At 45.2% G+C, this 12,101-nt stretch overlaps 1 protein-coding gene across 1 annotated transcript in view; it reads left to right on the forward strand.

The window, feature by feature from the left end:
* DHRS7C (dehydrogenase/reductase 7C) overlaps positions 1-12,101 on the forward strand; it is a 32,501-nt gene that overhangs the window by 12,222 nt on the left and 8,178 nt on the right. Inside the window, exons 5-6 of the mRNA XM_075014764.1 lie at positions 2,146-2,238; positions 8,551-8,706. Of these exons, the coding sequence (XP_074870865.1) occupies positions 2,146-2,238; positions 8,551-8,706 (249 nt within the window). The remainder of the gene's footprint in view (positions 1-2,145; positions 2,239-8,550; positions 8,707-12,101) is intronic.

Consider the following 12,101-nt stretch of genomic DNA (forward strand, 5'->3'; position numbering starts at 1 on the left):
TGTTGCCCACCTTCAGCCCAGATAAGTGACCCCCCCACCCCAAACTCCACCTGCCCATCCCTCAGCCACAGCAGGGGGTAGGAGAGGGTGCAGCCAGCAGCCCCTCCAGCCAGCAACACTGTCACACCGGAGGAGTTCTGCAGGTGGCCAGGGCAGGGCATTGCAGCCCCAGCCCCGGCCCCTCAGCTATTCTCCTGAAGGAGCTGGTGGCTGGGGCTAGGTACCTCAGCCTTGCCCCTCCAGGGAAGCTGGGGAAGCAGCTGCAGTGCCATCCTTGCTGCTGTGGGTGTCCCCAGTGGAGCCTGTGCACCTCTCAGTCCCCCTGCCCTGACTCCTGCACCCGCACCACTTGCCCCTGAGGCCCTCAACACCTCCAGGTCCCTGCCCTGACTCCTGCACCCCTATTCCCTGCCCTCAGCCACCCCCACCAATGCCTTGCCCTAATTTCAGTTCTCACCTCCCAGTTCCATGCCCTGAACAACCCAAGCAATGCCAGGTAGATCTAGTACTGAAATAAAAATCCCTTCAATCACACTTTTTGTTACCTACTACCCTGCCCTGGAACTCATACAGAGTATCATTAAGCAATTGCAACTAGAGGTTTTGAGTGTTTTAAAGAATTATTCATGATTGATTGAGAGATTTAAAAATATTCTTGATTAACTGTAGTTTTAATCTCACAGTTAAACAATAAGATTACAACTTAAATATATTGGATGTTTATATTTTCAGATATATTGTTTCAAGTACAGCACAGAATAAAAGTGTACAGTTCTCACTTTATATAGGGAAGAGGCAGTTCTAGATGTGATTTTTAACAAATAAGGAGGAATTGCTTGAGAATTTAGGGAATGGTAGGAGGCAAAATAGCAAAATAAAGAAAATGGATTTCAAAAAGGTAGGCTTCAGCAAAGTCAGATAGTTGGTAGGTAAGGTCCCAACGGAAACGGGACCAAGAGGAAAAACAATTGAAGACAGCTGGCAGTTTTTCGAAGGGACATTATTAAGAGTGCAAGAGCAAACTATTCCACTGGGTAGAAAAGAGAGGGAATATGCCAAGAGACCAGCCTAGCTTAATCAGATCTTGAATTTATGTAAAAATCAAAAAGGAGTCCTACAAAAAGTGGAAAATAGGTCAAATTACAAAGGATGAGTATAAACAAATTATATAAGTATGTAGGGGCAAAATTAGAAAGGTGGTGGTACTAAATGAGCCCAAGCTGCCTAGAGACAGCAAAGGTAACAAGAAAACATTCTACAAATTTATGAGAAGCAAGAAGACCACCAAGAACAGGGCAGCCCCATTACTCAATGAAGAGGGAAAAACACTAAAAGAAAATGTACAAATGGCAGAGGTGTTTGTTAACTTCTTGGTTTTGGTTTTCAACAAGAAGATTGGTGATTGAACACATAGCATAGTGAGTGCTGGAGAAAAGCAGGTAGGTTCAGAAGTTTAAAATAGGAAAAGAACAAGTTAAAATTATTTAGAAAAGTTAGATGTCTTCAAGTCACTATGGCCTGATAAAATGTACCCCCAAATACTCAAGGAGCTGACAGAGGAGATACATGTGAGCCATTAGCTATCATCTCTGAAAAGTCATGGAAGACAGGAGAGGTTCAAGAGGACTCAAAAGGGAAAAATATAGTGCCCATCTATAAAAAGGGAAATAAGGATGACACAGGAAACTACAGACCAGTAAGTTTAACTTCTGTGCCAAGAAAGCTAATTAAGGAATCCCTCTGCAAATATTTGGAAGATAACGAGGTGATAAGTAACAGTCAGCATGGGTTTGTAAAGAAGAAATCATGTCAAACCAACCTGATAGCTTTCTTTGATAGGGCAACAAGCCTTGTGGATAATGGGGATGAGGCAGATATGATATAACTAGACCTCAATAAAGCATTTGATAGAGTCCTGCAATGACCTTCTAAATGAACTGGGGAGATACAACATACATGGGGCTACTACAAGATAGGTGCATAATTTACTGGATAACCATTCCCAGAGAGTAGTTATGATTCACAGTCATGCTGGAAGGGTATAAAAAGTGGAGCTTCAACAGACCAATTTCTATATTTAAGCTTAAATCACATTCTTCTTTTTTTTCCCCACTTCTTCCTCTGTTCTGTTTTTGGTATTTTTAGCCCTTCTTCCCAACATGATCTCCAGAAGAACTGGTCAAATTGTCCTAGTAAATAACATCCAAGGAAAATTAGGAATCCCATTTCATGCTGCTTGTAAGTTGTAACAAGATAAAATTTACATTTTAAAGTGTGACCTACACATACAACATGAAGATTAGGCCTTTTGAACATGCTAATTTGGGAAAGGGTTCAGTATATCATCTCCATAACTTCTGTGATCACTAAATTGCAAAGGAGTAGCTTGTTTGGTGTTGGGTTAAAAATTGTCATTATGTTCTATGGTGTTAACATGGTGTGTGGGGCGGGGGGTTGGTGTTGTGGGTGGTTTTGTGGGTTTTTTTTTTTTTTTTAAATTAATGACAAGTAGGGGATTGGCCAACAGGGAAATATCAGATCAGGCCCAGATCTTGCAGTAGGTGGGCAATGAAATTAATAAGGTTTTCTGATGCCTGCATCAGATTGCATAATAGGAGCTGACTGGGTCCACAAGTGTTACTGACAGGTTATGCCCCAGAATCTAGCTGCTTCTGGAAATAATATCAGTGTATAGATCTGACAACACTTACTTATACCACTACTTTACATTTTACTACACTCCCTCCCACTAAGAATTGTGGAGCAAACGCATTAGTTTCAGACTGAGCTAAATACATTTATGAGGACATACTTATTACATACATTTCAGGATTAATTCTTATGAGTCGGCGAGGGGACAGAGGTAATGGGCTAGATCCCTACCTGGTGTAAACTGCATAGTTCCACTGAAGGAAATAGAACTTGCTGAAGCTCTAGCCCACTGTTTTGGGTGATTGTTGCCAGAAAGTAGTTATAAATCTTTGACAAATCCCTTGTTGGCCCCCTAGGGGGTTCTACGCTTCTTGGAGGATTTTAGTGTGCACCTCAGAGACTCACAGTGGGCTTTTCCAGAAGCAAGAGTCTCCATTCACCAAGCCATTCTCATCATAGGCAAATCACAATAGAGGGAGTAAGCCTCTTCATTGGGTTTAGCTGCCCCTTCTTTCCGTTAGGGCAGCTCTCGTGGGAGAAGGTGGTGGAGCCCAGGCCTGCCCATTACACTGGGCTCTGGCCCTAGAGTGGTGTGGCAGGAAGGAAGCCTGGACAAGGACGTTAAAACAATGTTAACTTATTAGTAATCTGAATACACAGTATTGGACACTGAGTACTTGCACCTGGAAAAGATAAGGATTGCAACTATAAGACAACAGGATTACAAATGCCAAGGGCAAACAAGATGTCAAGGAGCGTGTAATAAGCGCCTGAGCGGTCAGGGAGGATGAGGATTGAAGAGATGCCCTGAGAACTCTAAGAAGTTCTTCTTAGAAATATTGGCAAAAGCAGTTTCGGGGAATTCAAGGACTGAAGCCAGACTGGTAGGATCCTGGCTGGAGTTAGAGAAGGGAGTTTCCAGGAGACACATTCAAAGAGTCTGGAAGTCAAGGCTCAGTGGGTGATGGAACAGCAGATGGAGAAGTGAAGGGTGATTAAAGTGGTATTGAAGGGACGGTTTTTGATGATGTGGGAAGATAAGATTATGGTGATATTGTGTAGAAGAGAAACTGAAAAGTTACTAACTAGTAACTGAGCAGTTATGGAGTTAAGTCCCCTTCAGGTTCCCTTTTTGACTCTTTGGCCTTCACCCTTGTCCTTGTTATATTTTCTACTGTCCCTTCTGGGCTCCCATTGGCTGTGGGAGGATCCTTTAGCCATGGGTAGGCTTGTGCCCATCCATCTCCCTTGGGGCTTGTCTACACTAGCTCCCTACTTTGAAGGGAGCATGGTAATTAGGGTGTTGGGAGTTTATTAATGAAGTGCTGCAGTGCATATGCAGCACTTCATTAAGCAAATTCTCCCCCCCCCGCAGCAACTTTGAAGTGTTAAATTTTCGAAGTGCCATCTCACATCTAGCTGCATCTCACCTGCTGGAACTTTAAAGTGCCCAGGGTACTTCAAAGTCCCTCTACTCCTCAGGAGTCCCTTTACTCCTCAGTACCCTGGGCACTTCAAAGTGTCGGCAGGTGAGCTACAGCTAAAGGCAAGCTGGCACTTCAAAGTTGCTGTGGGGGGGTTTGCTTAATGAAGTGCTGCATATGCACTGCAGCACTTCATTAATAAACTCCCAACACCCTGCTTACCATGCTCCCTTTGAAGTAGGGAGCTAGTGTAGACAAGCCCTTTATCCCACTAGGATTCTGTCACAGGAATCCACAGACAGAATGTGCTCAAAAGTTTGCAGTCCTTTATCTGACAGCAGAAGGCTCTCTAATGTATTTGCACTCCACTAAAACATTTGACACTGTACCACATTGGAAGATAATAGTTAAATGAGAGAAGATAGGGAACAGTACAAAAATAGCAAGATGTGCTAAGAACTGGTTACATGGCACAGAACAATGTGTTTTGTGCTGAAATAAACACATGAGAAGGAGGCTACCAGTGGAATTTCTCAAGAATTGGTCTTCAGACTGACCTTCTTATTTAATATTTTTATTAATGATCTTTGGCACAAAAAGTAGGTGTGTACAATAAAATCTGCTGAAGATACATGGTTGAGAGGCAGCATGAATACAGAAGAGGATGGCAAAATATAGGAAGAACTGGGTGACCTTGAAGACTGGACTAACAGAAATGGGATTAAACTGAACAGTACAAAGTGCAAGGCCTTACACTTAAGACACAGCACTAAGAATGTCTCCTACAAACTGGGAGCTCACCAGATGCAACAAAGGAGAAGAGAGACCTGCTCTTTGTGGCTCATTCCAGGGTAACTATGAGCCTCCAATGCGATGTGGCTGCAGAAAACACAAATACAGTCCTGGGATGTATCAGGTGAAGGATTTTGAGTAGAAATAGAAAAGTGTCAGTGCAACTACATGAGGCACTGATTAAAAATGCCATTGGAATACTGCATACAATTCTAGTCACACATTTCAAAAAAGATCAATTCAGATTTGAACATATACAAAGAAGGACTACTCAGATAATACTGTGCCTCTCGTATGAGAGGACACTATCAGAGCTTGTCTTGTTTAGCCTTAAAAAGGCTGAGAAGGGATATGATTCCTCTCTATAAATACAGCTATGAAAACAATGTAAGATAAAAGAAAATATTGGCAGAGGAACAAATGAGTGTAAACTGGCCACTGGAAATTAGAGGGTTTCTAACCATCAGAGGGAGTGAGGTTCTGGAACTGCCTCCCACTAGGAATTGTGGAGCAAGCAATTGCATTTGTTTTGGGCTGAGCTGGACTCATTTATGAGGGCAGTTGTAAGGTGGGGGGGGGGCACTGGTTCAACAGTCCTGAGGATACCTTTTGGTTCATGTCTGTTCACAGAATCACAGGGCTGGAAGGGACCTCAGGTCATCTAGTCCAGCTCCCTGCTTCAGGCAGGATCGACCCCCGCTAAGTCATCCCAGCCAGGACCTTGTCAAGCCAAGATTTAAAAACCTCAAGAGTTGGAGAATCCACCACCTCTCTAGGCAATGCATTCCAATGCTTCACCACCCTCCTTGTGAAAGTTTTTCCTAATATCTAACCTACACCTCTCCCTCTTCAACTTCAGACCATTACTCTGTGTTCTGCCATCTGACACCACTGAGAACAGTTTCTCTTTAGAGCTCCCCCTCAGTAAATTGAAGGCTGCTATTAAATCACCTCTAAGTCTTTTCTCTTCTGTAAACTAAACAAGCCCAAATCCCTCAGCCTATCCTCATAGGTCTTGTGCTCCAGACCCTTAATCATTTTTGCTGCCCTTCACTGAACCTGCTCCAGCAAATCCACATCCTTTTTATACTGGGGGGCCCAAAACTTGGACACAGTATTCCAGATGTGGCCTCACCAGTGCTGAATAGAGGGGAATAACTACTTCTCTAGATCTGCTCAAAATGCTCCTCCTAATGCAGCCTAGTATGCCGTTAGCCTTCTTGGCTACAAGCGCACACTGTTTACTCATATCCAGCCTTTCATCAACCATAACCCCTAGGTCCCTTTCCATCGTACTGCTGCTGAGCCAGTCGGTCCCCAGCCTATAACAATGCTTGGGATGTTCCTGAACTCTAATGCTTCAGAGCTTCAGCTAGATACTTGCAGGGGCCAGAAAGGAATTCCAGCCTCCCTCCCTCCCTCCCTCACATAGCATATTCAGGTTGTGGAGGGGTTTTTGTTTTCTTTTCTCCATCTTCTGAAGCTATTGTCACATCAGAAGATGAGACATTGAATGGGGAAGACTAGGACTCTGAAGTGGAACTGAATATTTTTTTTTTTGGGTACTTGATTGCCTGCTTCTCCCTCATATGCTCTGGATTTAACTGTTTCTTGGAGGATTCTTCCTGCAAGTCAGATTGACAGTGCTTTTGACGTGTCTCTTGTTAGGATCATCTGTGTATATCTCACTAAATCATTCCCTGACCATTGCAGGAGCCTTAATTGCTAGTTATCTTGGTTCTTCTAATTCACTGCCTCTAGCTCACAATAATTTAGTCTCCTGTTGCTATAACAGATTGATTTAATTTCAGTTGTGTTTAGCGTGCAAAGGTTTGGTGTCCTGTAGTTTACAAAGGGGTGATACTAGATTATCTGGAGGTCCTTTCTGGCCTTAAATTCTATGAATCTTTAACTTGCCCAGCAAAGCCAGAACCAGAGACAATAAGGTACAGTAACTGGAGCACTGAAACAGCTTCTCAAGAGATGTGGCAGATTCTGATTCACTTGCCGCCTTTAAATAGGGTGATCCTTTGCTCTATAGCAAATATGGGACATAGACTTCTGGGGATAAGGGGAGGGCTGCTGCCCCGTCAGGACTCCTTGGTGATGGGGGCTGCTGCTCCAAGATGAGGCACCAGGGATGGGAGCTCTGCAGCCCCAAATGGAGAGGCACCAGGGATGAAAGGGAGTGGAGGAGGGGGGCTCCAGAATGCCCTGCTGGGGGGGGGTGTTCTAAAGCCTCCCAACAGGAGGGTCAGGGAGGATAGGGTAGGGAATGAAGCATGAGCTGCCTCCTTGAGGAGTGGGAGGCCAAGGAATGAGGTAGGTGACCCATGGAGGGGAACGTCTGGCAGCAGGAGCTGCCTCCCCTAAGCGTAGGGCACCAGGAAACGGGGCATCCACCCATTGTGTAGTTTGGTACTAGTGGGGGCTGCCACCACAGTGTAACAGGAATGGGGCAACTGCACCAAAGAGCAGCTCCCCTGCAGCTGGAGCTGCTGCCACAAGGTGCAGCGTGGTGGGGAACAGGAGCCCCAACAAATATGGGACAATTTGCCTATTTTCTTAAGAAGTCAGGATGCATGTGAGACAGCTTAAATAAGGAACTATCCCAGTAAAAACAGGACAAGTGGTCATCCTATCTTTACAGCAAGAAGCAACATAACTCCATTCTGGAGAGAGTTATATTATATATAAATATAAATGAAATCAGGACTGTGTGTTTTCTGCAGCCATATCACATTGGAGGCTCATAGTGAGGTGCAGCTGGCCGGGAGGGTGGCGTGTTGTGGTAATGGACAGTACGGTATAGCAGGTTGCCACTCCTACCGCACATGGTTGGTGGGGATGGAAGGTGACCCTTGCTGCCTTCACTGCCTGACACTTGGCACCAGGTAACCCTTATCCCTCCCATATAGAGGACGGTTGGAGGAGCCGCCATGGGAGCCCCCAAAAGTGCAGGGCCTGGGGCAGCCCTACCAGTTCAGCCTTTAGGCAGGACAGCCCTGAGAGCACGGAGCAGACTGACCCATGGTATGGGAAGCTAACCTGAACTGCTGGCCACTTTTTTTTTTTTTCTTTGCTTCTTCTCCTTGCTCTCCTCCACAAAAAGCAATACCCATGGCAGGGGAGAGAGTTGTGCCTGCCTTCTGCCCATACTTCTGGAGGAGAAAAGCTAACTGGAAGTACAGACTAGACTGGAAATCTGTGAAGGCTGGTGTTTTGCAATTATGCCAACATGGCTCCAGCAAGGGCCAAAATTGGGTTATTGGATGAAGTGGCCACAACTGACAACTCAGACATTTAATTGAAAATTCTTATAAAATTATTATGTATGCAAAGAGTAACTGCTGGGGTTTTTGGTTGGGGGGAAAGAGTAAAATGTTTTTAACCAAAGCAGTTAAATTCCTGGTTTACATGTTAAACTCAACTCAACCTTTGCTATGGAGAAAAGAATAGTGCTTTCATAACTGTATGTATATGATGCACTACAAGGTGTCCATTTCACCTATCCTCAGTTTCAGAGGGAATCTCTTCAATTGTTGACCTTGGTTTCTTCTCCTCTCCCTGGAAAACTGTTACCATGTCCAGGCAGAGTTCTGAAATAGAAATGTCAAGATATGCCTGTCAGTGTTTTTGCATTTTTTTTATACAGATGTCTCTCCTGTTGCTTTTCTCTTAGATGCTGCTTCCAAGCATGCTGCACAAGGATTTTTTGACTGTCTTAGAGCTGAAGTGGAAGAATTTGATGTTTCTATCAGCATTGTGAGTCCAACATTCATCCGTTCATACCATGTTCAACCAGAGCCTGGCAACTGGGAGGCATCCATTTGGAAATGTAAGGTTCAAAGAATAAATGAGAGCCACAGGAGGGGCAGAAGTTGAGGATAGTGAGGTAGGAGGCAAGAGGAGAGAAGGGAAAGAAAAGGAGTATATTTAAAAGTGGATCAAAGCTGATCAAAATGCACTAGAGAAGTGTTAGTGTATGGCAACAGAATCCACACACTAATGCAGGGCAGGTTTACATTCCAGCTTGCTGTGAACTATGGGTATGTCTACCAAGTCTGTGGAAGTGAGCTTCTCAGCCCAGGTGGACAGCTTTAAAAATAGCTTTGAAGCTGCTGTTCAAGCTGGAGCCTGGGGTCTGAAGCCCACTCCCACCCTTACAAATACACTAAGTGCTCACTGAGACAAGCCCCCAGAGAACAGATGACAGGGGCAGAATAAAAGGGAGACTGCAGGAGTTATGTGACCAGTGTAGGAGAAAGAAGAAAACAGCAGAAAGTGTAATGCTGTGTGTGAAAAGAGAGGCACCAGGCAGGTTAGTGAGAGCAAGGGAACTTTGATGGGGAATGGAAGAGAAGATGGAGAAAGGTGTGATGGGATCATGGAAGAGAAGGTGAGCAAGCAGGATAGGTGAGGAAGTGGAGGGCAGTGGAAAAAAAGTATAATTGGGGTACTGAAAAGAAATTGTGAGTGAACTCATTCTGGGGGAGAGAGGAAAACCCATGCAACTTTACTCACCATTCTTCCAAAGGAGTATAGGACTGGAAAAGTAATTAACAGACTGTAAAAAGATTCTGTATTGTTAACCCAAACCACTGTAAGGCCCCTAGAAATCATGAGAATGACTTTAAAATAATATATTTTTAGAAAGTATTAAATGTTGGATTTTTTTTTCCATCTGTTCTCAGACTTCAGTTTTTACTCAGGTCACCTTTTAAGCTTTTTGTCATATCAGGTGGGCTAAAAACTGGGTGTTTAGTGGTCTGTATGTGATGAATGTGATGGGATCTCCAGGGTGCAGCAGGGGACTGTACTACAACTGTGCTCCCTCAACTCTCTAGCTCAGGGGTGTCCAAAAGCAACTCACCCACTTACCACAAGCCTGCCCCTCAGCCAGATGCTGCTCCTCCACAGCCAAGTACACTACCCTCCCATCCCCCAGTGTTTCACCAGAGCCGCTGCCAGAGCTGAGCCACCGGAGCTGTCCAGCCCCAAGCCGTGCAGGCCCATGGTGCCCGAGCTCCTGAGCCGTCGCATAGCCTCCTCTCGAGCTGCCACATAAGCCCTGTGAACTGCACTCCACACAGTCCGCTGCCCCGTTCACCAGCTGTGGTGAATGAGGAGCATATTGGACACCGCAGATCTAGACTGCACTGTGTCTTGCATTGCCTCGCTCATGACAAACAGTAAACCTTCCCGAGTTCTGTTATCACTTAGCTTAACCACATGTTGACTCTCACACTCAGCTAGATTTCATAGATACTCCCAGGGCCACACATGAAACACACAGAGAATGGCACCAATCAAATCATTCCAGCTCCTCGCCTTGTGCCTCAGGAACAGCTTTTCATATGGTACCTTACTCTACAGCCATTCGTTCACCTTTACCAATCAACATCATACTGGTAAGTAGCACACTAAGGGTCAGTTCTGGTGTGGGTTTTGTTCAACATCTTTATTAATGACCTTGATGAGAAGATGGATTGTACTCTCAGCAAATTTGAAGATGACACTAAACTAGGGAGAGAGGATGATACACTGGAGAGTAGAGAGAGGGCCTAGGGAGACCGAGACAAATTGGAGAATTGAGCCAAAAGAAATCTGATGAAGTTCAACAAGGACAAGTATGGAGTCCTGCAATTAGGATGAAAGATTTTCAAGTATTGCTACAGGCTGAGAACAAACTAGCTAAGCAGCAGTTTTTCAGAAAAGGACCTGGGGATTACAATGGATGAGAAGCTGAATATGAGCCCAGGTAGCCAAAAAGACTAATGGCATATTGGGGTGCATTAGTAGGAGCACTGCCAGGAGATTTAGGGAAGTAATTATTTCCCTTTATTTGGCCCTGGTGAGGCTGCAGCTGGAGTACTGCATCAATATGAAGAAAGGTTAAAGAGACTACGTCTTTTCATCTTAGAAAAGAAGAGACTAAGGGGGTATATGATATAGTGGTAGCATCCTTCAGTCAACGTAGACTATGGATCACGCCCTTCGTAGTTCCGTTTGGCATCCTCATTTGCAGCGTTGGCTGTGACTGTGAAGACCCACACAAGAGTGACAGTCCTTGCTGCATCTGTTGCATATGTAATGGGTGTCTGGCAGGTCCTTGCTGTGCTTTCTGTGGGCTCGCTTCTCCTTTGCTAGCTGTCTGATCCTCAACTCACCCTTCTGAAGGCCCTTGTACAGTTCCTGCCTCCATCTGCTGCGATCGTCTGCCAGCTCCTCCCAGCTGTCTGGCTTGATGTCTACTTCCCTGAGGTCTCTGTTGCAAACATCTTTGTAGCACAGCTGGGGGCATCCGGGAGGTCTTTTGCCAGAGGCTAGCTCGCCATACAGGATGTCTTTCGGGATCCTTCCATCATTCATCCTGTGGACGTGGCCAAGCCAGCGGAGCTGCCGCTGCCTGAGGAGGGTGTGCATAGTTGGGATTCCCCTTGCTCAAGGATGGTAGTGTTGGACACACTGTCCTTCCACAATATTCCAAGGATGCACCTGAGGCAGCGCAAGTGGAAGACGTTCAGCCTCTTTTCCTGGAGGGTGTACAGGGTCCAATTCTCGCTGCCGTAAAGGAGGGTGCTGAGTTTGTTTACCTCGGGTCCACCATCACTGACACCCTGTCCTTGGAGACTGAGCTAAATAGGAGGATCGGTAAAGCAGCCACAACTCTGTCCAGACTCAGTGAGAGAGTGTGGAATAACAGCAAGCTGTACACTCACACCAAAATGCAAGTCTACAGAGCCTGCATCCTCAGCACCCCCCTTTACGGCAGCGAGACTTGGACCCTGTACACCTGCCAGGAAAAGAGGACATGATATAGGTCTATAAAATCATGAATGGTGTGCAGAAAGAAAATAAAAGATATTTACTTGCTCCCATAACACAAGAGATCATCATCATCTTCGTCCTTTATGCCTAGTAGAGTATGTGGCAGCAACCAAGGTCCTCTACTTCTGTCTGTCACTGGCTAGCCTCTCAATAGTGCCCCAAGTGTGATTCATGCTCTCCATTTCTACTTCAACAGTCCAGTGCCATATTCTCTTGAGTCATCCTCATTTCTGCTTCCCATCAAGGGTCCAGCGCACAGGAGTCTTTCTGAAGGAGCTTCCATCCTTCTTCAGCACAAGCCGAATCCATCTCCAGCATCTTTTCATAATGATGGTGGCCACGTCATCTTGCTTGCAGTGTGCAAGTAGCTCTTGCTTTGAAATTATTCTTGGCCAATAATAC

This window comes from Carettochelys insculpta, chromosome 20 (assembly GCF_033958435.1).
Source record: "Carettochelys insculpta isolate YL-2023 chromosome 20, ASM3395843v1, whole genome shotgun sequence".
Lineage (NCBI taxonomy): Eukaryota > Metazoa > Chordata > Testudines > Carettochelyidae > Carettochelys > Carettochelys insculpta.